This window comes from Physella acuta, unplaced genomic scaffold, assembly GCF_028476545.2.
Source record: "Physella acuta isolate Inbredline_101_S28 unplaced genomic scaffold, ASM2847654v3 ptg000805l, whole genome shotgun sequence".
Classification (NCBI taxonomy): domain Eukaryota; kingdom Metazoa; phylum Mollusca; class Gastropoda; family Physidae; genus Physella; species Physella acuta.
This window is the reverse complement of record NW_026732323.1, coordinates 741,167-766,782: the sequence shown is the minus strand read 5'-3', so window position 1 is coordinate 766,782 and position 25,616 is coordinate 741,167. Positions and strand designations below refer to the sequence as shown.

Below are 25,616 nucleotides of genomic sequence, written 5' to 3'. Positions count from 1 at the left end.
TGTGATGTATGTGGGTTTGTGGAGAGGTATGGGGCACCCAGGTTCTACACTGATATGTGATGTATGTGTGTATGTGGAGAGGTATGGGGCATTCAGGTACTACACTGATATGTGATGTATGTGGGTTTGTGGAGAGGTATGGGGCACCCAGGCTCTACACTGATATGTGATGTATGTGTGTATGTGGAGAGGTATGGGGCATTCAGGTACTACACTGATATGTGATGTATGTGTGTATGTGGAGAGGTATGGGGCATTCAGGTACTACACTGATAGTGTGAGTGGATGTTTTTAAGGATACGGGGCACCCAGGTACTGAACCTGTAGTATGAGATGATGTGGAATGTTGTAGGTCTACATGTGGGTATATCTGGGTCAAATTTGTTTAGAGTGAAGTTCATTATTAGAAAACTATTCATTACACACATATACAAACACACACAAATATATATATACATACATTATATATATATATATATATATATATATATATATATATATATATATATATATACATATAATATTATATATTAAAAATATGTATCACAGCCTCGTGCAAGAGATGAACTCCTTTTTATTTCTCAGAAATGATCCATGACTCTTCACTTACACCCTGTCACGGAACATTAATCAGGATTAATTATCCAGAGATTAACGAATTATTGAGCGGATATGTTCTGAATGCCTTTCTCGATATGTAATATAAGGATGACAAGAGCAGCGTCTCGCCGAAATGTTTCAGTTCCTGTTTGTCATTCCATGTTTAGATTTTCTCACGATAGGAATTAACGTGGCCGTTGAAAGCAGGAAATACTTTTTGATATTTTTTAACACCGTCTTCGTTTTTAGATATTAAACAAAACTTGAAACACCAGTATTTCCAAGCAATATGACTGATATTTTGGTATCCAATCATGCTTGAGATCCATTAGCACAACATTAAAATTAGAACTTAATTCCATTTTACGCGTGTACAAAATGTCCAGTTCATTTTAGTTTTCCTGTTTATAAATTTAGAAATACAATGCTTTCGACTTGTTCTTAAAATCCATTAAAAAGAAATATTGTTAGTACTGAAAACATGCAGTCGTTATAACTTTTATGTAAGAATGGTTTTAGTATTTTCCAAGAATAATGTAATGTTTCTTTCTATCATCAACAAACACTTTCTAGCAATAAATACAGCAGGTCCCTAGACCAGAATGAACCCTAAAGAACGAGAAGAAGAAGAAATCAACATGCCAGGTTATGTTAGTTGGATGGAGATAAAAACTAAGGTAAAGTAGCACAGCTAGGTTAGTGGTGTTTCACATGCAGATCTAGAGGCTGTAAACATTTTACACCCAGCAAGGTTGAGGAAATATTTTGTAGATTTTGTAAAATAGTGTTTTGATTTTATTGATAAGAAAAATGTAAACATTAACGAGCGTTTATGTAAATAATTGATTCCCATCTTATAAAACCCAGACAAAGCTAAAAACTCGCGGTTGCACATTTTAAACACATAACACTACTTGTACACATAGGCAGCGTTCTTTTTATTACATAAAACTTCACTTTATAATTAAGATTCAAAGCGGGGAAAATTTAAACTGAATCTCTCAAATGATGTTTAGCATAATAAAAGCTTAACTAAGGTTTTTAAGGGGGTGACATTAATGCGATATTAATTCAACAAAAAAAATCAAAAGCACGAAAGCTTAATTTCTATTATAAAACAGTGCCTGTTCGGGTTATAACTTTTATACACAAGTGAAATCATTAGTAGTGAACTTAAGGCAGCCGTCGGCCTAACGTAAAGCTTCGTGTATTCACGGTCACACCTGACTCACGTCCTCATTCGAGCGTGCTATGGTGTATTTGGTAACCGAGACCTCAATGCAACGAGACTTACGATTGGTTGCTCGCCATCGCCTACACCGGAGTATGTTAAAAAACTGATGGCGGAACCTCTGGGCGCTGAGGAAGTAGAGGAAAAAGTTGATGGCGTGGGAGGAGTCGATCAGCACGTATTGTATCTGTTCGAACAGCTGCCACTGTTGCTCGACCAGCTGATCTTTGCTTTCCTTGTATCCGAGGATGAATATACAAGCGGGCAGAGTCAAGAGGAGAAAGATGACGGCGGCGAAGATGAGCATTATGGTGATGCTTCTCTCGAGACGTTCTGCTTCCTCTATCAGACGCCGGTTGCCGTCTTGACCTTTTGAGCTGTGCCGCATGATGGAGCGTCTGTCGTGGCGGGATCGCATGAGTCCACGGACGATGAGTGCGGTGAAGATGACGATGAAGACGAATGGGATGAAGATGAGTAGGAAGGCGTTGATCCAGTACCACCAGCGGGTCCAGAAGTCGTAGTACTCCTCGTGTGTGCCGCACATGACGCCAGTCTCGTCGCTGTCCCACATCAGGCTGAAGAGACACGACATGCCTAGGAACAGGACCGTCGACAGTATGGCCGTGATGATGTAGCTCCGCCTCTTGGTGATGATGTAGGCTTTCTTCAGCGGGAAACACACCGATACGAACCGTTCCGCACAGATGAGCACAAGCACCCAGTTGGCCAGGAGGGAGAGGAACATGGGGAGGAACCTCATCTTGCAGCCGACGGTGCCGATAGGGACCTGGTTTAATGCCAGCTGTTGGAAGATGATTTTCACCAAGATGGTGGCGCCGTCGCAGAGCGCCAACAGCGACACGAAGAACGTGGCCGGGGTCATCGTCTGCATGGACAGCACGGTGATGATGCAGAAGATGTTTCCGGGGAAGCCCAAGGCGAAGACCACCCACAGGTAGCTGTGTTGTATACTGGCTTTCATGTTCCCGAGTCTTTCGATCTCTGCGGCACTGAAACGATAGAAAAAAAAAACATTTCATTTTTAGGATGCTATATAGGTTTAAATGGTTTTAAACAACAAATTGAATAACTTGGTCTAGGTTAGACGCACTACTTAATGCAATATCCAATCACTATCTATCAGTCCCACATTGTATTCGACCATTTCCCATTCTCCTACCACAATCAGTAGACAAACATCTTCCTGTGTTAACCACCCCGTACTATTACTTGATAGGCTACATCGGTAACAGAGTTTCTTCCAGGCATCTTTTCGGAGGTGGGGGGGGGGGGGGGGGGCTCCCGAACGAAATGGAATTTATATAGAGAATATATACTTTTAACAATGTCCGCACCCCCTCCTCCCCCCCCCCCCCGCGAAACATTTTATTCCGCCCCCACCCCCGAAAATTTCAAGTGCCCCCTCCTCCCACAGAGAAAAACAGTCTGGAAGAAACACTGATCTGTAACAGCACTAACATCTTAAACTAGCTAATCAGATGTTTCTATTCGGCTGACCACACACACGAAGATTACCACACGGAATAAAAAATAACTTCACGTTTTTAACGTGTTATTTTGTGTTAAACATCAACAAACATCACCAGACACCTTTAACCTTAAACCGTGTAAGTCGTATTTCAGGCACAAGAGTATAGTGAACCCACACATTTTTTCACTGTTTGTGTTTCGATCGTGAGACTGGAGAACACGTTAAAGTTTTTATTCACGCATGGGTTATGAGCTTTTTAACCCTTTTGTTCTTTAAACTCAGTTCAGCGGCGGATTCGCCCCACTTTTTCCCTTGCTCTCGCTCACGACGCTACGGGGTACCACGTGATATCAACACTAAAAGTAACTTTTTATGTTGGTCAGGACAAGGCTGCGTCCTTGGGAATAGTGAACTGGGTGGGTGGGCATGGTGAGGGGGGGGGGGGGGGGGGTGAATCTAGTTGTCAAGACACGTGAAGCATCATATCTACAGAAGAGAAACAGCCCTCCAAATAATAAGCGGTTATTTTCCCCAGTTTTCGCTTGTTTCCCCTTCAGCCACTCACGGCAGATTATCCGTGTCACGTGACACTGCCAGTTCGTCACGTGAGTTCAACTCGCGTAGTTCAATGCTCACCATTGAAACAAACAATTAATCACAAACTGAAGTCCAGCACCATGTAGTGATGGTTGTAGGTGTTGGACCGACCCAAGTCTATAGGTGATCAACTAATATAATGACTTCTTGTCAACGGATCATTAGTTAATGAACAAACCCTAGTCAGTGGGGGAGGGGGGGAGGGGTCAACTGTTGGACAAAACCCTAGTCAGTGGGTGGGGGGGGGTCAACTGTTGGACAAAACCCTAGTCAGTGGGGGGGGGTCAACTGTTGGACAAAACCCTAGTCAGTGAAGGGGGGGGGTCAACTGTTGTACAAAACCCTAGTCAGTGGGTGGGGGGTCAACTGTTGGACAAAACCCTAGTCAGTGGGGGGGGGGGGGGGTCAACTGTTGGACAAAACCCTAGTCAGTGGGGGGGGGGTCAACTGTTGGACAAAACCCTAGTCAGTGGGGGGGGGGGGTCAACTGTTGGACAAAACCCTAGTCAGTGGGGGGGGGGGGTCAACTGTTGGACAAAACCCTAGTCAGTGGGGGGGGGGGTCAACTGTAGGACAAAACCCTAGTCAGTGTGGGGGGGGGGGTCAACTGTTGGACAAAACCCTAGTCAGTGGGGGGGGGGGGGGGGTCAACAGTAGGACAAAACCCTAGTCACTGGGGGGGGGGGTCAACTGTTGGACAAAACTCTAGTCAGTGGGGGAGGGGTCAACTGTTGGACAAAACCCTAGTCAGTGGGGGGGGGGGGTGAGGGTTAACTTTTGGACAAAACCCAGTCAGTGGGGGGGGGGGAGTCAACTGTTGAACAAACCCTAGTCAGTGGGGGGGTAGGGGTCAACTGTTGGACAAAACTCTAGTCAGTGGGGGGGGGGGTCAACTGTTGGACAAAACTCTAGTCAGTGGGGGAGGGGTCAACTGTTGGGCAAAACTCTAGTCAGTGGGGGGTCAACTGTTCGACAAAACCCTAGTCAGTGCGTGGGGGGTGAGGGTTAACTTTTGGACAAAACCCAGTCAGTGGGGGGGGGAGTCAACTGTTGAACAAACCCTAGTCAGTGGGGGGGTAGGGGTCAACTGTTGGACAAAACCCTAGTCAGTGGGTTGGGGGGGGGGGGACAAAACCCTAGGCTAACGAATCAACAAACTATCGAGGTTATTTATTATGGTGAATTTTCAAGACCCCCCCCCCCACCCCCCACCTCTATCGCCCCTTTCAAAATTATGGCTGGTGTTTTCATTTCTCTCAGTCCAAAAACTTTAGTACACCCTTGTGTGTGGAGCAGCGCTATACCACCCCTCACCCCCCCCCCCCCCACACACACAACACACACAATCTTCCCCACCCTACACATTATCACTTGAACGCCTTTCACTATTAGAAACACTCTACATCAAGTCGTTACCACAAAATAAACACTTAATGTGCTATCCAGAACTAACTTGATCTGAACATTAGGTTACAAAAAAATTGGGAAAATGTATGTCGTATCTAGCGCGTATACAACTGATAAAATAAACAGACTCTTGAAGGAGGAGTATAAAAACCAATGTTCTTGTGTGAATCCTATCTGGTTTCAATGTTGGTGCCTCCCTGTCCATAAAACTAAATCTCCACGGACGAGAGATCCATGGAAATTATAGCACTAAATCTGTAGCAAGTGATGGGGGTGGGGTGGGGGAGGGGGGGTTAGTTTCTAACCGAGAAACTGGTGCACGCGTAAATTACCATTTTCCAGTGAGTGAACTAGAAAAATTTCATTTCACCTTAAAGCTAAAAATAACCGATACTTAAGAGTTGTGCCGCGTAGACAAGTGTAAAAGTGTAAAAGTGTTTTCTTGTTGAAGTTTGTTGGTGTGTGTTTTCAAAATGTAATGAATGTTATTAGAAATATGAACAGCGTTTTTCGAAATATTTACTTGTGTTAACTTTGTGTGAACTGTTTAGCTTGTGGAATTGTTAACTTTGTAGAATTGTTAATTGTGTGGAAACGTTTAGTTTGTGGAATTGTTTCGTTAGTGGAAATATGTTTCATAGGAGTTATATGCTATGAAAATGTTACAAATTATTTGTGAAAAAGATATGCATTTTTATAGGAATGAGAATCGTCATAGCGGATGGATTACTACTAGTAATATATATGTTGTAGAAATTAAAAATTGTTTTAAAAATGATACGTATGTGTGTGAGAAAATAAGTATGTGTAAATGTGTGAATATAAACTTGGCGATTTTTTTAAATAAGAGGAATTTTAAGCTTTCATTATGAATTTTTTACACATCTGTATAATAAGCAAGTGTAAGTTGTCATCTGTAAGATATTATAGAAAAACAAACGGTAGCTTGCACGTTACATTGATATGTTTTACTAAACAAAATGTTAAATTAGACAAAAACTGGCTCATAGACCACAACGTTTGAAATTATTGTGTGAATGTCTATGTCAACAAATGCAACCGTCGTGGGAAATAAACGGAGGCTTTAACGTGTCTTGATTTAGTTTGACAAAGGAAACAGCGAGCAAGTCGTTTATTGCTTAGTCGTGTGGCTCAGAGTGTCGCTGTGCAGTAGCGTAGCGAGGGGGGGGGGGGCGGGGGGGACGACATATGTCCCCGGGTGCAGACCTTAGGGGGCGCCAAAATGGGTTGGAAAAATAAATTGAAAGTTTGAGGGCGGGGTGCAAATGGAAATCTCGAGGGGGGGGGTGCACATCAAAAGTTTGAGAGGGGGAGGGGTGCAAATGGAAATCTCGAGGGGGGGGGGTGCAAATCAAAAGCTTGAGGGAGGGTTCAAATCGAAAAGTTTGTCCCCGGGCGCCGGGAAGGGTCGCTACGCCTCTGTCGCTGTGATGTTACATTTAGAACACGTAGTGCTTAAATTTGACTTCAATTTTCTACAGCTTATTAAAAAAAAATATTACTTTTCGGACGAAAAAGACTAACTTAAAAATATTAACAAATTTATTTTGAGATTTTTGATTGAATAAAACGCCAACACACATCAAAGATGGTATAATTAAATGTTTCCTTAATAGTCTTCTTACTCTATTTGAGTTTCATTTATAATATTTTTATCATGGTGACGTAATGACTTCGATGTAAAAATAACATGATGTATAGTCTGGAAATTCAAAGTTCTAAAAAAAGTTTAAAACTAAATAAAACCAGTTCAAGGTTTTTTTTTCTAAATCGAAAGCTGAAAACCAATTCGCTTAAACTTAATCTCAACAAGCTGGCTAAGATTTATTTCCTCATCAGCTTTCCATCCAACTTTAAACGCCAACATTAGAGTCTATTTTTCTATTCTCCGCGACAGAAGAGCGATTAACCCACATTCCCTCCCTCCTTTAGTTTCCGGTACACTTTGGGAACGTCAATCAGTTTGGTGGAAACAATACAGCAACAATAGAATGTAATCTCTCCCTTAATCCGGCTAGTTATCCCATATCCGCTAACGACAGCGGAAGGACTTACGTTGTGAAACAACATCAGACTAATCAATATAAAAACAACAACCGTGATAATCTTGATGACGTCAGTTAGAATTGGCCGTTCTTCAGCAGGTGATCCAAAATACGTAAATTGTATCTTTAAACAATTTGTGTTTTAAAAACAAAGTATTTAAATTTTTAAATCACTGTTTATATTTGCAATTAAAAACATAATTCGGCTAATTTAATACCATCTGCTATTAAAAAAAAACAACTTGTAAAACAAAATATATTTTTATTGTTTTTGTCATTTATCCAGCGAGACATTTAGAGACCAACACCGTTTCAAGCGTTAAAATTAGTGAGAAATAAGATGTAAGAAATACATTGGCTCACAGAAACAGCTGTTCGTATTCCGTAATGGAGAAAAAATAATCAATATCGCACTAAAAGCGGGGCTTTAAATAAGAAATAATGTGTCGACAATTAAATCAGAGGAGCAAAAATTAAAATAGAAAAATGGCGGTATTGAAATCATACGCGTTATAAGCGGAAGTACAAGCAGACGGTGAGTTGTTGTTTCCTAAGTTCCTGCGGTAATGGCGGGAAATTTGAAGAGATGGAAACCTTACAGCACTCGACAGGCACAGCGGGGTAGATCGTCTGCTCAGCCATGTGATGTGGATATTTTTAGTCCACTCAACTTTGTAATTGGGTCAGTAATGTGCTGTAGATATTTTTAGTTCACAAAACATAATGATTGGCTCACATTTTTAGTCCACTCAACTTTGTAATTAGGTCAGTAATGTGATGTAGATATTTTTAGTCCACTCAACTTTGTGTCGGGTCAGTAACGTGATGTAGATATTTTTAGTCCACTCAACTTTGTGTCGGGTCAGTAATGTGTTATAGATATTTTTAGTTCACAAAACAGAATGATTGGCTCACATTTTTAGTCCACTCAACAAAGTGATTGGGTCAGCCATGTGATGTAGATATTTTTAGTTCACAAAACATAATGATTGGCTCACATTTTTAGTCCACTCAACAAAGTGATTGGGTCAGTAATGTGTTATAGATATTTTTAGTTCACAAAACAGAATGATTGGCTCACATTTTTAGTCCACTCAACAAAGTGATTGGGTCAGCCATGTGATGTAGATATTTTTAGCTCACAAAACATAATGATTGGCTCACATTTTTAGTCCACTCAACAAAGTGATTGGGTCAGTAATGTGCTGTAGATATTTTTAGTTCACAAAACAGAATGATTGGCTCACATTTTTCGGCCACTCAACTTTGTAATTGGGTCAGTAATGTGCTGTAGATATTTTTAGTTCACAAAACAGAATGATTGGCTCACATTTCTAGTCCACTCAACTTTGTAATTAGGTCAGTAACGTGATGTAGATATTTTTAGTCCACTCAACTTTGTAATTGGGTCAGTAATGTGTTATAGATATTTTTAGTTCACAAAACAGAATGATTGGCTCACATTTTTAGTCCACTCAACAAAGTGATTGGGTCAGCCATGTGATGTAGATATTTTTAGTTCACAAAACATAATGATTGTCCCTTAATTAATTTCTAACCAGAAGCCTCATTTAAAATGGATTTTTAAAAATGGCTTATCAGATCAAATACGGTGTCTCGCGAAACGTAAATTCTAGTATTTTATAAGGTTTTAGCAGGTGAAGAATTTTTTTAAACTCAGCTGATTATATTTTAAATTTTGTTGCTGTTGTAAATATAGAAAAATAATTACAGAATTACATTAAAAATTTTCCAACCCAGCTTTCGAGTTAAATTTGCAGTAGGCCTATGTTTAAAATTTAACTCTGATCTCTTACAACTGAGTCTAAATTTAAAATTTAATTTAAAACTTAACTTCGATATTACTGCAGATGAGAAAATGTGATGTATTTTAAAAAAAATTAAATCCAAATGGTGTAATAAAATCAAAGAAAATCATTCCTGACTTGGTTTGCGATCTAGCACAATCAAACAATAAAAAAAATAATTAAATCATCTCTTTCCCATTCTTTTTGTTTATTAATTTCCAAGTCTATTAAAAGTTTGAGTTAAAGTTTGTATAATCATCCGACACCTCAGGTGTTCCTGATCAAGAGATCAAGTCCAATGATTGAACCATCGAACTTTCCCAGACACGTTAATAACACACCTTCAATATGTCACTAACATTTCATGGACCAAGTTGTAGCGAGATGATTTGAGTTACCTTTCATGTAACATTTCATGAACCAAGACAAAGCTAGATGATTTGAGTTACCTTTCATGTAACATTTCATGGACCAAGACAAAGTTAGATGATTTGAGTTACCTTTCAGGGTCCAGGCTAAGAGGACTAGATGGCGTGAGTGTCGTGGTGTTCATGGTGTTCATGGTGTCCATGGTGTTAGACCTCTGGTTGACTGACACCACAGGAGACACACTTAGATGGCGCTTCAGTTCGTGGTAACCAACATGGCGGCCCTCTGTAAGAGATAATAGAGTTAGTGTTTACATTGGTCTAATAGGCAAGAGACACGTTGTATGGAGCTAAGCTCGCTTATGCTGGTGTGTATGATGGTGTTATGGACACAGGTTTGGCTTTTTAGAAAGCTCAGCTTGCATATAATTGTACTTGCACAAAACAAAGGATTATTTTGATTTAAGCCCTTGCGCTTAACTGAAACGTTTTATAAAGGTTAAAATCACAATTAATTTTAATTTTCTCAATACACTCCAGAACATGAACGTATACTATTTTTAGCTTGCGTGTTTTATACAAAATATTTTTCGCTGTTTGACATTTTAGTTGAGTAGGCCTAGATATTTTATTATCTATCTCTATCAGTAAAATATATCGAAAAGTAAATTGGCAGGCGTCCCTGAAACTAACCGACAGGCCATATACAGCGCAGTAAATACACACAAAGTCGTTGTCTGAAAGTGGAGACTAATGAAGTGGACAGGCGAAAACATGGTCTTTGAAAGGTATTGTGAAACAAATCCAGTTCTTTCTTCGGCGTTTTTCTTTAATATGCTGGCGGCGAGGTGTAAAAAGTTGTCCCCTTTTATACAAGTAAAATACAAGATGCGTATAAACATAGCACGCAAACTTTGAAATTTGTGAAATTTGTTTTGCTGAAAGGTCTATATATTTAGGCTTAAAATCATGCTTATTACACGATGTCTTGACATTTTTTTATCTCCCGAATTTGTCGATGATTCAACATGTTGCCTTTCATGGGTAGACATATGCCGGAAAACTGGAAATCTGTTTTAGGAGATAATTTTATTTCTAAAAGAAAAACTGGAGATTGAGTTAGAGGAAGTCTAGCGCAGAAGGAAACAGGGATACAGAAAGAATAAATATAGCTTAAATCACCGGAAGTGTTCGAAGACAGCCCGCTATTTTTAGATCCACAAAACCCGGATGTCGCCGAAAGAAAAGCGAGTGATTAATGAAAAAAAGAAAATATGGGATGTCGGTAGTTGGGATGAGAGTGTTGAGACCCGACGTATAGGGGCAGTAAATGTCACTTTTTATGGGACCTGGGGAATAATCCATATCGGGTCAGTATTGATTTATTGGAAAAGTGGTCATTTCACCAGCAGTAGTTATAAACGTGATCAGGACCTTATTAGGAGATAAGGTAGGGTGTATATTTCATGTTAGACCAAAGCAGATACATTACCAGGACAAGGGTGTGTGTGTGGGGGGGGTGTTTGAGTTAGATTCAGGTAGGTTTATGACTAGAGATCTTTGTCAAAGTATGGTTACCTTTAAGATGAGATGTAGATACAGGATACAGTCATTATAATTTGAAATTTTAGTACCTTATCCCGTTTATACATTTAATTATAATCTTAAGTTCCAATGCGAAATATTCATTATGTTAATTAGTAAATTCAAATTAATTTATTAAAAAAAAATTCCTGAACTATTATTGCAGTCTTCTCAGGGAGAGAAATTTAATGTCCCAAAGATTCTTTTAGCAAGATCCTCACTAGTTCTCTTTAACTGTTGGCTTCGACTAGATTTTCTATCTCATCTTAACTAAACCTGACAGGATAATTGGCAAAAAATGGATTTAATTATCAGAGTTAATCAGAAATATTTATAGTGCACTTGATAAAAACGGCGCGGAGATTAAAATTCAGGTAAAACTAGTTACCCGCCGCACGTAACATAGGCTAAACCAGTCGACACGCCAGACCCAAGCACCTAGTTACCGCAAGATTTTAAAGTCACTTCCATGGCTGTTAATAAAAAACGATTGACACGTTTAAAAAAAAACTGTCAGCATCCATTAAATACTAAATTAAGAGCGTAAAATTAATTAAAGTCGAGTAGAGTAGATTAATTATTTTAATCGGTGAATGTTTCTACGACGAAGCGAAGTTGATGGTAACATCTTCAAAGTGTAAAGGATTTTGTGAGTGTGTGGTGATTTTTAGGTTAGGTTTATAAACGGCAGGTGTACAGATCTAGCTTAAAAAATGGTAGTTGCAATTATCCACAGAAATATTTAAAATATATAAATAGAATAATTATAAGACACAATGAGGGTAGGGGTGGATGCTGTTTCGAAAGTGAGTGATATCAAGTCAAGAGCGTAAAGCATGTTGAGAGACAACTGGACTTCTGAGAGGAAGTGACGTAGTTGGGTTGTGTCTATGTTGAGAGACAACTGGACTTCTGAGAGGAAGTGACGTAGTTGGGTTGTGTCTATGTTGAAACTGCATGAAATGTGTGTTATATAAAAAAAATAAGATACTTCTCACAGTAGCGACATTATATTATTAAACTAACAATTCTCTGAAAAGCAAGTTGACGGTTACTTAAGTTCTAGAAAAATTAAATTATATTTAATTAAGTAGGCTACATGGATTAGCTAATAATTGTAAAAACATAGATGGTGAGAAAATATATATATTCAGGTATTTTAGAGTTCAGCGTTTAACTGCTATTGTAGACACGGATTTGTAGATAAGGAATAGCACGTTTAGTGGCTTGTTATCTTGGCTCTCTGTGCCTTAATTAATACCAATTAAATATTACATTACTTCGCAATATGTCTTCAATCACCCCTCGCATTTTACCGCCCCTTAAGAAAATAGCTTTAGATATAAATCCTCTCGTTAGTTTTTCTTTTTCTAATGCATCGTATCAATCCTATGTAAATGGTGCTCATTATGTCTCTTACTAAAACAACAATATCAGAATGAAATAATTCCGTCTCCTGCTGGCTTAGAGCTTGGGTCAGGAAAGTCGTTAAGATAACTGGGCCATCGGACACATCAATCAATCCGGCATTACATCCGGAATGTTTGGCCGTCTCAATCAAACAAGACAATCTTCGGATACCATGCCGATTGCTGTGGGGTAGGGGGGCATACACAAATTGGTGTGGGGAGGAGGGGCATACACAAATTGGTGTGGGGAAGAGGTGGCATACATACATTGGTGTGAGGAGATAGGGGCATACACAAACTGTTGTGGGGAGGGGGTATACACAAATTGGTGTGGGGTGGAGGGGGCATACATACATTGATGTGGGGAGGTAGGGGCATACGGACATTGGTATGGGGGGAAGGGAACATACATACTTTGGTGTGGGAAGAAGGGGGCATACATACATTGGTGTGGGGAGGAGGGGCATACATACATTGGTGTGGGGAGGAGGGCGCATACACCAATTGGTGTGGGGAGGAGGGGGCATACACCATTGGTGTGAGGAGGAGGGGCATACATACATTGGTGTGGGGAGGAGGGGTCATACACACATTGGTATGGGGAGGAGGGGCATACACAAATTGGTGTGGGGAGGGGTATACACCAATTGGTGTGGGGAGGTGCGGGCATACACAAACTGGTGTGGGGAGGAGGGGGCATACATACATTGGTGTGGGGAGAAGGGGGCATACACAAATTGGTGTGGGGAGGAGGGCATACATACATTGGTGTGGGGAGAAGGGGGCATACACAAATTGGTGTGGGGAGGAGGGCATACATACATTGGTGCGGGGAGAAGGGAGCATACAAACAATTGGAGAGCCGAAAGGGGATAATTGAGACAAGACCAAAGCATTCAATATCATTGACCTCAGTCATCTTATTCTCAGTCATCTTATTCTCAGCCATCTTGAACCCAGCCATCTTGACCTCAGTCATCTTATTCTTAATCATCTTGATCCCAGTCATCTTGATCTCATAACGTACCAGAATACGTTATTTAAAAAAAAGAAATTATATTATCATTATTAGTTATTCATAGCTCATGAATTTTGATAGGAGCACATGAGAAGATGTGTTCACCAATCATATACAGGATCAGCGTGTGAGGTGTTGTATTTATACGCCAGCAAAGTGGATGTTTAATTCATGCGTCCCATGATAGGCGAGGACTTAAAGGCTAGCATCAAAAGGTCTTCAGACTAACGGTTTTATTTAAATGTGTTTAATGGCGCTACGTGAAAAACATTTAGAAATAATTTTTCCAGCGACTTAAAAGATTTAGAGATTATGAGATGCTCGAACTAATACACGTAATTTTATTTAAGTGATATTTAAGCTGTTTTTTGTTGGCACCAAAACCATAACAAAACACTCACTGGAAATCTTTCCAATTTGTTTTTATTTTTTACGTTTATTTCTTGTAAATGAGTGCCGCGCAGAAAGTATAATGTTGCATACATTCTTTAACTTTTTGAACATCGTATTTAAAGATGGCGATCCTATCTTGTTTGTATATTTGTATTTAAACTTTTTAGGTTTATTTATTTGAAAAAAAACAGTAGTTTGTCGTTTAAAAAATTTTCAACTAAAAGTTTAGATCACATAAGATTAATTAATACTTATTAAGAACATCCGATTAATGGCTCGTAATAAGTACACGGGAAAAATATATGTGATGTGTTCCGCGTCCAAACCACCAAACCATCACTGGCTAAACTGGTAGCCGCTGTACTAGATCTGGCCACTTGGCCAAACCACCAAACTATCACTGGCTAAACTGGTAGCCGCTGTACTAGATCTGGCCACTTGGCCAAACCACCAAACTATCACTGGCTAAACTGGTAGCCGCTGTACTAGATCTGGCCACTTGGCCAAACCACCAAACTATCACTGGCTAAACTGGTAGCCGCTGTACTAGATCTGGCCACTTGGCCAAACCACCAAACTATCACTGGCTAAACTGGTAGCCGCTGTACTAGATCTGGCCACTTGGCCCAACCACCAAACTATCACTGGCTAGACAGGGAACCGCTGTACTAGATCTGGCCACTTGGCCAAACCACCAAACTATCACTGGCTAGACTGGGAACCACTGTACTAGATCTGGTCACTTGGCCAAACCACCAAACTATCACTGACTAGACTGGGAACCGCTGTACTAGATCTGGCCACTTGGCCAAATCACCAAACTATCACTGGCCGGACTGGGAACCACTGTACTAGATCTGGCCACTTGGCCCAACAACCAAACTATCACTGGCTAGACTGGGAACCGCTGTACTCTGGCCACTTGGCCAAACCACCAAACTATCACTGGCTAGACTGGGAACCACTGTACTAGATCTGGCCACTTGGCCAAACCACCAAATTATCACTGGCTAGACTGGGAACCACTGTACTCTGGCCACTTGGCCAAACCACCAAACTATCACTGGCTAGACTGGGAACCACAGTACTAGATCTGACCACTTGGCCCAACCACCAAACTATCACAGGCTAGACTGGGAACCACTGTAACAGATCTTGTCCATAGCTGATTTTGGTCACAATTAAAGATCAATACACTTCATCTACTTGATCACAAAGGCAGGTCAACTTAATGAACTGGGTCTCATGTAAAGGATCAACGGGTCCGAAGCGATAAATCAATATAATCAATGGGGGCACTACAACTGGACAGGAACATTTTATATACGTTAAATTTTTTTACCTCAAAATATGGGCCTGCCTGGGCTTTAGGACAAAATAAATTAATATCCGGGGAGGTAATGGGTTTTAAATTGGCTGACATTTTTATGGTTCGTGTTTTTTTAAAGTAATATAAGTAAACACAGAGAACACAGACATACACACACACGTGCGTACGCACTCACACACACACAAACACACACACATATATATATATATATATATATATATATATATATATATATATATATATATATATATATATATATATATATATATATATATATATTAATTGAACTATTTTCTGATTATGTATACCATTTTCTTAATTACGTTTTTATTTGTAATATAAATAATAAGGTTTGCATAATTTATTTAATTTAGTTTTGGTATTTTTCAACTAATGGACCATCAGTGGATACGATACTGGCTCGATAACTCAGCCTATTTTGTGAACCAATGGAAATCACCCAGTAGGCCCTATACGTAATGTAAGGGTATCATGTATGGGTACAATACTGGCTCGATAACTCTGCCTATATTGTGGTCAAATGGAAATCAACCAGTTTAATTAATACAGTCGTATCGTGGGTGGGAGCAATACAGGTTCGAAAACTATTTTGTGGACACGGAAAGGGCAGAGTTGTCGGTCCTCAAATAAAACTACTAAAGGATGATTTTCTGTAAGGAAAAAACTGCATTTCTCTTTTCATTCCACAGAGAATAACCTGTATCTACTAGCTCCGTTCTAGCATGTTTCAATAAATGGGGGGGGGGGACCGGGTATTATCCGAACTGGAAATAATGTGATAATAACATAACAGGAAATATAGCGCTAATTTAAATGTGCAGATTGAATGTGTTGTTTTGTTTTTTAAATCCTAGTTGAATTAGCGTCTGGTGGAGAATATTATTTTGTGAGACACTGGAGAGAATATGGGGGAAATTGGACAATGTGTAAAGTAGTTAAAAGGTATTTGATTATATGGAGAATCTTCAGGCTCTAAGTTTACAATTTGTGGACAATTAATTTGGAGAATCTTCTGGCTCAAAGTTTACAATATAATATGGAGGGTCTTTAGGCTTAAGGTTTACAATCTGTGGACAACTAGTTTGTGGATTTTAAAAATTGGATTGGAGAATCGTTATACAAGTGTTCAGCTTTAAAGATAATAACATCCACATTTGTAATTGTTTATTTAAAAGTTTTTAAAAATCAACTCGACAAATTATTTTATGTTGTTTCTATGTCATAGTGTGATAAAAACTTAATCATTGACCATTCATATTTATAACATCTGATATTGCAAAATCAAATCAAATTTGCAAAAGCCAAATCTAAATCTTACCAATCAGTTATGTAGCTCAATTCTTTATCTTAAAAACGACAAAATAATGACCGAGAAACGAGACAAGCGTAGGTTTATGTCTCCGAATATGGCCAAGAATAACGTCAGCAAGCTGCCCTCTACAATAATTTCACCAATAATGCCCGCTAGATGCCCTTTACAATGGTTCCAATAATGCCCGATAGATGTCCTCTTGCATTCAGACCGCGCCCATCATTTGAAGTCTTGACGTCAGGCCAGCGACTGAAGTGGCTTTTATCTTTCAGCTTTTAGCCCAGCGTTCTGTTCGTCTAAGAAGTAAAGGAAGTCTGCTATTGAATTTTAAAATCCAGACCGAAACAAATTATATGCATCCAGCTCTGAAGAATATCAAAGTACCCAAAACGAATTTAGGAAACTAAAAGAAATCATGTTGTTAATTCTTTATAATGGAAATGTTAACCAGCTCTTTTCTTTCAATGTAGATTTTCACGTGTATTTTATCTTTAATTAAAATACATTAAAATTCAAGATTACTTAACTATAGCTATTGTTGTTGTACTTTAAAACTGTAAGCACTTTTAGATACAGATTTCAATATACTACATACGAAGTATTAGCTTTTGGGCAGAGGATCCAAGTCAAATATATATATATATATATATATATATATATATATATATATATATATATATATATATATATACATATATATATATTTATTCCAATATTTTATGCAATTGTTGAGAGTCAACTTTAGAATGTTATTATAGTAACACATTAAAAACATCCTCAGTAAAAAAAAAAAAGTTGAATTTTTTAATGTTCTACAATTTGTAAAAGATTATTTTAAAAAAAATATTTCCGTGCTGGTAGTGCATATGCAGCCTGTACTTTATAAATTTAACGAACTTTAAGAGCTTGTTTCTATTCTTTTCCAAAAGTACAGTCACTTGTTACAGGAAACCTAAACACCTGCATTGAACAAGCTACGTCACGGTTTAAGTCCCCAGCTAAATGTTCACCGTCTCAGCCATTGGTCAGTTTAACCAAGTCACGTGATGGGGCCTCTATACTCGAGTGTTGCCGTTTCCTCCCCCAACATTCAGGGCTGGGGTTATGGAAATATCGACATAATCCACGCGCTCTCCTTGTCCTGCCACATGTGCAGGGATATCGATGGGGGATAATCTAATTGACGGGAATACCTCACGTGTTTCATTAGCCAGTAATGTGTATGCAATGTTTTTAAGGCAGCTAAAAATCTAATTAGTAACTTTGTCATTTCTGAATAAATTCTGTGTTTGTCTACTTGACTTTTTTTTTGTATAAAGAAAAAGAAACATCAGATAAACATGGCAGGAATTGGACTAGGTGGCTTGTGTGATGAAGATAATACCAATGGAAGATAATTATGTCTTTTACTTGCACCATTTCTATGTCAGCTTAAGCCTAACCAAACTGATAGTTTAATACAACAGACACTAATTGGCTGTTTTATTTTTTATTTTTTTAAAATGTGCCCTGAAATGACACCAAGATTAATAATTTATATTGTTTAATTCAATCCATTGATATTTTAACAACTAAGTCATTATAATTTCATTTAAAAACTTATGTGGGTCTGATCACCAGTCATTGATTCAGTGATCTAACCAATGGTTATATCCGATTACCAGTTACCGACTCGACCACGCCGACCCCTATATAATGTTAGAATTAATGCATGAGTAGATACAATAAATAAATAAAAGAAATAATGATTGTTTGCTGTTAAAAAATTCTTGACATAGACAACATGCGAGCAATTAAAAGTATTCCCTTTCGATATCATACTGGCATACAAACATCACATATGCATGTATGTGTTTAAAACGTTATGATAAACAAACATCAATTGGTGGTAACCACATCAGTTGGGTAGCGTTAAACAAACAACATCAATTGGGGTAAACACATCAGTAGCCGGTGTTAAACAAACAGCATCTATTGGGGGTAAACACATCAGTTGGGTAGCGTTAAACAAACAACATCAATTGGGGGTAAACACATCAGTTGGGTAGCGTTAAACAAACAACATCAATTGGGGGTAAACACATCAGTTGGGTAGCGTTAAACAAACAACATCAATTGGGGGTAAACACATCAGTTGGGTAGCGTTAAACAAACAACATCAATTGGGGGAAACAGATCAGCTGGGTGGCGCCGAAACAGATTACGAGGCTAGATCGTTAGGGTTCCGAAATCCTAATTTGGAATGCCGAAATTTTTTGTCCCCAGCTAAAGAATAGGTTCTACATACCACATATTAGGGTCGTATATCCCCCTTAGAATAGCACACTACATCCCACATATTAGGATCGTATCTCCCCCTTGAATAGCGCACAAGAAATCTAAAACTAGCCTTTACTTTGTAGTAGATACGTGGTATTGAATGTGTTTTATCGTTTACAAGAATTGCTGGCGAAGTAATGATATTATTTTAATACTAGGAGTAGTTTAAACTAGTTTGTGTACGATAATATTTTTACTTATAATTACAAAGTTGACAAAAAAATATTTCAGTTTTCTTTCCTCCTACGAAAAGGATTTCAGTAAAAATGATAATTAATATTTGACTTGGCTACAAACCTCTTCCCTCCACCCCCCTCTACTCGGCACAAGGACTCGCTAGTTCGTGAAAGCGAATTTAAATAAAACTAGCTCTTAACTCTATTAAAATGCAATACATTTCGCTGTTTTGAATCAAGTTATATTCTTTACAATTTTATTAATCAATTCTGTTTTTTTTTCTTTCGTAGAATCCTACTGAATATTTTCGTTTTGTTTTTATCTATAACATTTTAGAAATTTACAAATCTTTTTTCAAGAAACATTTATCTTATTGTTTGATGATTTTAACGTTACATAAAAAACTCTTTATTGATGTAAAATGTCCTAGCTCTAAGAAATATTTTCAAACTTCACCTGGGGATAGTAATTTTCTGGAGGATGAAATGAATTTGATTTTAAGTCAAGTAAAAAGATTTTAATATTTGATGACCGCGATGGTGTAGCTGTGTCACGTAATTAGCTAAGTTTTGAGTTGAGAATTGTGAAACCTATGGAAAATTCAATGTAATGCGGAATTGAATGTTCTTATTATTTAGTCCATTCCAGTGATAAAATAGACAGTTGAAGTCATGCCCTTTAACCTTTTAGCACGACCTAAAGCTTCCATTGAGTCGGATTTTTAGTATTTCATCAAATTATTCTCAACGTCCGTTTTTAAAAAAAAAAATCAAACAATCATCAAAACCACTTAAATCTCCAAATAAACAAAACCCATAGAGCTTTTAGTCTACTCGTCATTTATTTAGTGGCCGGCTAGAAATGTTTTTATTTTCAAACCGCACTCTTTCTATTGTGAAAAATTGTCAAGATTCTAAGTGACGGGAGAATATGATAGTCTCAATGAAAAATTGTTTGATTTAATAATATAATTGAATGTGTTATTTTGTTGTTGTTTTAAAGAGAATCTCCAAAAAAATCTGTCGACTGAATTCTTTTCAAATTTATTGTCTTTGTTTAGTCTTTTGAAGATTCTAAAAGTGCTTTGCCAGGGGCAGCAGATCTATACAACAAAACATTTTCAATAAATCTAGTGGTCAAGTTGTTTTGTTGGTCAACTGTAGTGCTCAATGTTGAAAGCAGCAAGACAAACTGTTCGATTTAACGTATCTATTTGAATGGATAAACCTTTCAGAAACAGTGCTATTGTATTATTTTTAACGGTAACGCTATCATAACATTCACAGACAATGCTATTGTATTAATTTTAAAGGTAACGCTAACTCTCATAACATTCACAAACAGTGGTATTGTATTATTTTTAACGGTAACGCTATCATAACATTCACAGACAATGCTATTGTATTAATTTTAAACATAAAGCTAACTTTCATGACGTTAGCTTCAATAATACGAACGTTTTCGAAAATTCAAAAACTGTCTAGTTCTAGTATTTCAACATTTGAATAAAATTATTATGCTGCCGATTGATCTCGAATGTTACTCAATATGTTTATTTGCCCTTTGGACAGTTCTGTTAGAATTCGTTCGTTTCACTACAATCTAACTAACATAACGACAACGTATGTTTTAAAACTGCTAGGTCGTGTTATTAAATATTTACTCATATTTTTAAGTCACCGAATAAAATGTGTAAAACTTGAACGAGTCAGTGACAAGTCAGCTGTCAGTATGTCACGTGACCCACTCAGCGAAAGGCCAGACCTGTTTATTGAAGGCTCTGAGCTCTACAGACGAGATGGCATGAATAAATAATGACTTCAAACTATGCTGAGAGTTATCACACATCTTAACTTTATTTATTCGATAATTTCAAAACGGTTAATAAAAAAAAAATTTCATCAATATGCAGTTGGAATTTTTTTTAAATCCAGCTCACTCAAGGCAAACTTTCCATTCAGTGCTTAAAATATTTACACGTTTTTTATTATCATTTTTTTCATCGCCTAGCTCTCCCCCTCCTTCCTCCCCCCCCCCCCCCCCCACATCCAATTAAAGAGATGGACCATGATCACATATTATCAGCAAATACGTCATACAGTCTGATCGAGTTTGTGCTTAACGTCCCAGCCCAAGATTGAACGGCCGTCGTCCAAAGTTCTGGTGCCAGGACGTCAGGAGATGTCTATGTCAGGAGGGTTCTACTCGCTGACGTCATGTGATGCGGGGCAGGGGTCTGATGGGTGGTGGATGTAAGGTTTGGTGGATGATGGATGCTGGACATGTTGGACATGTTGGATGATGGATGTAGGATATGTTGGATTTTATGTGAAGAAATCTGTACTGCGACTAGCCACGTGTAGAAATCTGTACTGCGACTAGCTATGTGAAGAAATCTGTACTGCGACTAGCTATGTGAAGAAATCTGTACTGCGACTAGCTATGTGAAGAAATCTGTACTGCGACTAGCTATGTGAAGAAATCTGTACTGCGACTAGCTATGTGAAGAAATGTGCACTGCGACTAGCTATGTGAAGAAATCTGTACTGCGACTAGCTATGTTAAGAAATCTGTACTGCGACTAGCTATGTGTAGAAATCCTTACTACAACTAGCTATGTTAAGAAATCTGTACTGCGACTAGCTATGTGAAGAAATCTGTACTGCGACTAGCTATGTGAAGAAATCTGTACTGCGACTAGCTATGTGAAGAAATCTGTACTGCGACTAGCTATGTGAAGAAATCTGTACTGCGACTAGCTATGTGAAGAAATCTGTACTGCGACTAGCTATGTGAAGAAATGTGCACTGCGGCTAGCTAAAATATTTGTGAAGAAATACACGCTGCTCGTATTCAATATACACTTAATAAATATTCTTAACTTCGTTAATATGACTTAGTGTTGTTTTGTTTCGAAAAATGACACAATCACCAAAATGTGAACCAATTCCAGGGTGATTGGAAATTAGAGAACAGAAAGCATGCAATGCTTCGTATTTGTGCGTTTAGAGTGTGTATTAAACTTAAATATGGCTACTTTTTTTAAATTAAAAAAATACATTAAGGACATTACAGTTCTTAATTCACAGAACATCAGACCAGGTGACAGCTCTGGTGTTTAAATGAGACATGAAGTATTAGCTTCAATTACACAGTAGCCTTAATTAATTTTTTTAAGATTTCCGAGAGATGATGGGTCAACTTAATCTTTCAGGGAGGGTCAATGAACTGATGACCCGTTGTTTCCGTTGTTGTACCTGTAGGTGTCGGATAGACCTAGAAACTGACCCAGGGTATTTTAATACAAGATTTATGGTTTAAAAGGAACATAGATTTAAAATTATTCTGGGTATTTTTTTACACTTGTTAAAATTTTTAAAGACACAAGAATTTTTAGAAGCAACCAGACTATTCAAGCAAGAAAATAGTATATCTATACCATGCCTTCTTTTAAAATCGTGTATACCCCTGGATGTCTGTATTATATATATTACATTTGTTTTTTTTTTACAAAAAACTACGTTTGTTTACACAAGAAAACAAATTCGTATGTAAATAACCTCTGTTTACAAATATAAGCAAGAAAACACACATGTATGTAAATAACAATCTCTCATACACAGCAAAAAAAGCACACATATCCAATGCTTGATAAACAAGGACATGTTTTTTTCAGTTATCCTTTACTAAATGTAGGATCACATAATATTTATCTTTGGGGAATACCCAATCCCTCACCCTAGCGATACATCTGTATGGTGTGGGGAGGGGGGGGGGGGAGTGGAGGGTGCTGAAAAAAACCCATCCTGTGCCGTCTGTGTGGGAATAAAAAACCTGGAATTTGAGATATGATGGATGGGGCGGCTGGTGTATCGGCTACAGTCTGGCTATATGGGGCTGTTCGTGTGTTAAAGTGGAGAGGTTTTGTGTAAGTCAGACTCTAGCATCAGGTACTGTAGACTGTCTTGGTCACGTGTCATAGCTACTGAAGTACCATTTAGACCTGTTGTTTTAAGTTAATATTTGACCAGAAATTGAACACAACCATCTTAAAGTCCTACATTACAGTATCATTACGACTGGTTGTCGTGTTAAGTAAATATTTTGACCAGAAATTGAACACAACCATCCCTACCTATCTATTTATGGCAATAAAACCTTATATTAGCGTTACCTCAATAAGTAACAATAAATCTAATAGCATTAGAAAAGATCATGGTTGGTTTGACTATATTTAGCTAAAAGGTTAATGCTTTTATGATTTAAGCCGATTATTCTTTACAAAAGAAACGAGAAAAATGGCCCGTTGAGGAAGGGTACAACGGGCGCTAGGCTGATAGTGCTGTCTCTTTTCTCTAAACTAAAACCAACCCACCCCCCCACACACCACCCCCCACGCCCACACACCACCCCCCACCCCCACAAACCACCCCCACCCCCCCACACATACCATCCCGCCACACACCGCCCCCCACCCCCCCACCCTCCACCACCCCCCCCCCCCCCAAAAAAAAACATGTCTACCGTCCCATTCAACGAAATATAATTATATACTTTTTCCAGTGTCCGCCCCCTCCCAGAAAATTCTACCCCCGCCCCCGAAAATTTCAAGTACCCCCCACCCCTCTCCGAGGAGGAAAAAGTCTGAAAGAAACACTGAAACCAACCCACCCCCACACACCACCCCCCCCCCACCCCCCCACACCCCCCCACACACACCACCCCCCCCACCCCTCCACCCCCCCCCCAAAAAAAACATGTCTATCGTCCCATTCAACGAAATATAATTATATACTTTTTCCAGTGTCCGCCCCCTCCCAGAAAATTCTACCCCCGCCCCCGAAAATTTCAAGTACCCCCACCCCTCTCCGGGGAGGAAAAAGTCTGAAAGAAACACTGAAACCAACCCACCCCCCCACACACCACCCCCCCACCCCCCCCACACCCCCCCCCCACACACACCACCCCCCCCCCCCCACCCCTCCACCCCCCCCCCCCCCAAAAAAAAAACATGTCTACCGTCCCATTCAACGAAATATAATTATATACTTTTTCCAGTGTCCGCCCCCTCCCAGAAAATTCTACCCCCGCCCCCGAAAATTTCAAGTACCCCCACCCCTCTCCGGGGAGGAAAAAGTCTGAAAGAAACACTGAAACCAACCCACCCCCCCCACCCCCCCCCCCACCCACACACACCACCCCCCCCCACCCCTCCACCCCCCACCCACCCCTCCACCCCCCCCCCCCCCCCCCCAAAAAAAAACATGTCTACCGTCCCATTGCAAGAAAACCACTTTTTAGATTAGACACATTAATTAGGCGGTAATTTTATTATAGAGTATCGATGAGGAAATTTCTTTTGAGTTGGGGACGGGGGGGACGGGGGGGGTGGGGACGGGGCTCAGACGTTCTTATGCGGGGGTGGGGCTTCGCCCCTACCCGAAGAATTGTATGAAAGAAACTCTTCACGCAAACCACTTAGATTAGACCAAATTGCCCTTGTATTGAATGTTTACTCGATAATCAATGACGTCATATTAATGTGTGCACTATCCGGCTTGAGATTATTTTCTACTCTGTGCGCTAAATGTGTCGACGTCATACTTCGTTTTTCGAATTACTATGCATGTTTTTAAATTGCTTGTCTTTTCTCTAGAGCGTTCTTGTCAGACAGATAGATAGATAGATAGATAGATAGATAGATAGATAGATAGATAGATAGATAGATAGATAGATAGATAGATAGATAGATAGATAGATAGATAGATAGATAGATAGATAGATAGATAGATAGATAGATAGATAGATAGATAGATAGATAGATAGATAGATAGATAGATAGATAGATAGATAGATAGATAGATAGATAGATAGATAGATAGATAGATAGATAGATAGATAGATAGATAGATAGATAGATAGATAGATAGATAGATAGATAGATAGATAGATAGATAGATAGATAGATAGATAGATAGATAGATAGATAGATAGATAGATAGATAGATAGATAGATAGATAGATAGATAGATAGATAGATAGATAGATAGATAGATAGATAGATAGACAGACAGCGAAACTATTATATAGAATTGAGAAAAGTTTTACAGAAACAACAAACTCAAGTTTTACAGAAACAACAAACTCGGATTGCTTTTAGAATAAAAGTATATTTAAATCTAATTTAATTAGACACATTTCATGATCCCACATAAGTGACTTTCAGGGTTTCCTTTAAAATGTAGGTTGAGGTGTAGGTTGTCAATGTAGACGTTCACAGAAAGCGAACGTTTCAACGGATTGTGTACTTTATTTCTCAAAGTAATTTAACATATTAATAATACACTTGGCTAATTAAAAAAAAAAGCTTATTTTATTATTAATCCTCTACCTGTAATTGATCTTCACTACAAGCGATAGTTAAGATAGTCTTATAGCCAGGAGTAGCATGGGTTAAAATAAATTGTCCTTAGAAATTTAC

At 38.7% G+C, this 25,616-nt stretch overlaps 1 protein-coding gene across 1 annotated transcript in view; it reads right to left on the bottom strand.

Annotated features, from left to right (window-relative positions):
• Nucleotides 1-1,790: 1,790 nt before the first annotated feature.
• LOC131951271 (neuropeptide S receptor) overlaps nt 1,791-25,616 on the bottom strand; it is a 50,088-nt gene continuing 26,262 nt past the window's right edge. The window contains exons 2-3 of the mRNA XM_059313627.1: nt 9,705-9,858; nt 1,791-2,844 (exon numbers count right to left, since the gene is read on the bottom strand). Of these exons, the coding sequence (XP_059169610.1) occupies nt 1,818-2,844; nt 9,705-9,775 (1,098 nt within the window). The 5' untranslated portion in view covers nt 9,776-9,858 and the 3' untranslated portion in view covers nt 1,791-1,817. The remainder of the gene's footprint in view (nt 2,845-9,704; nt 9,859-25,616) is intronic.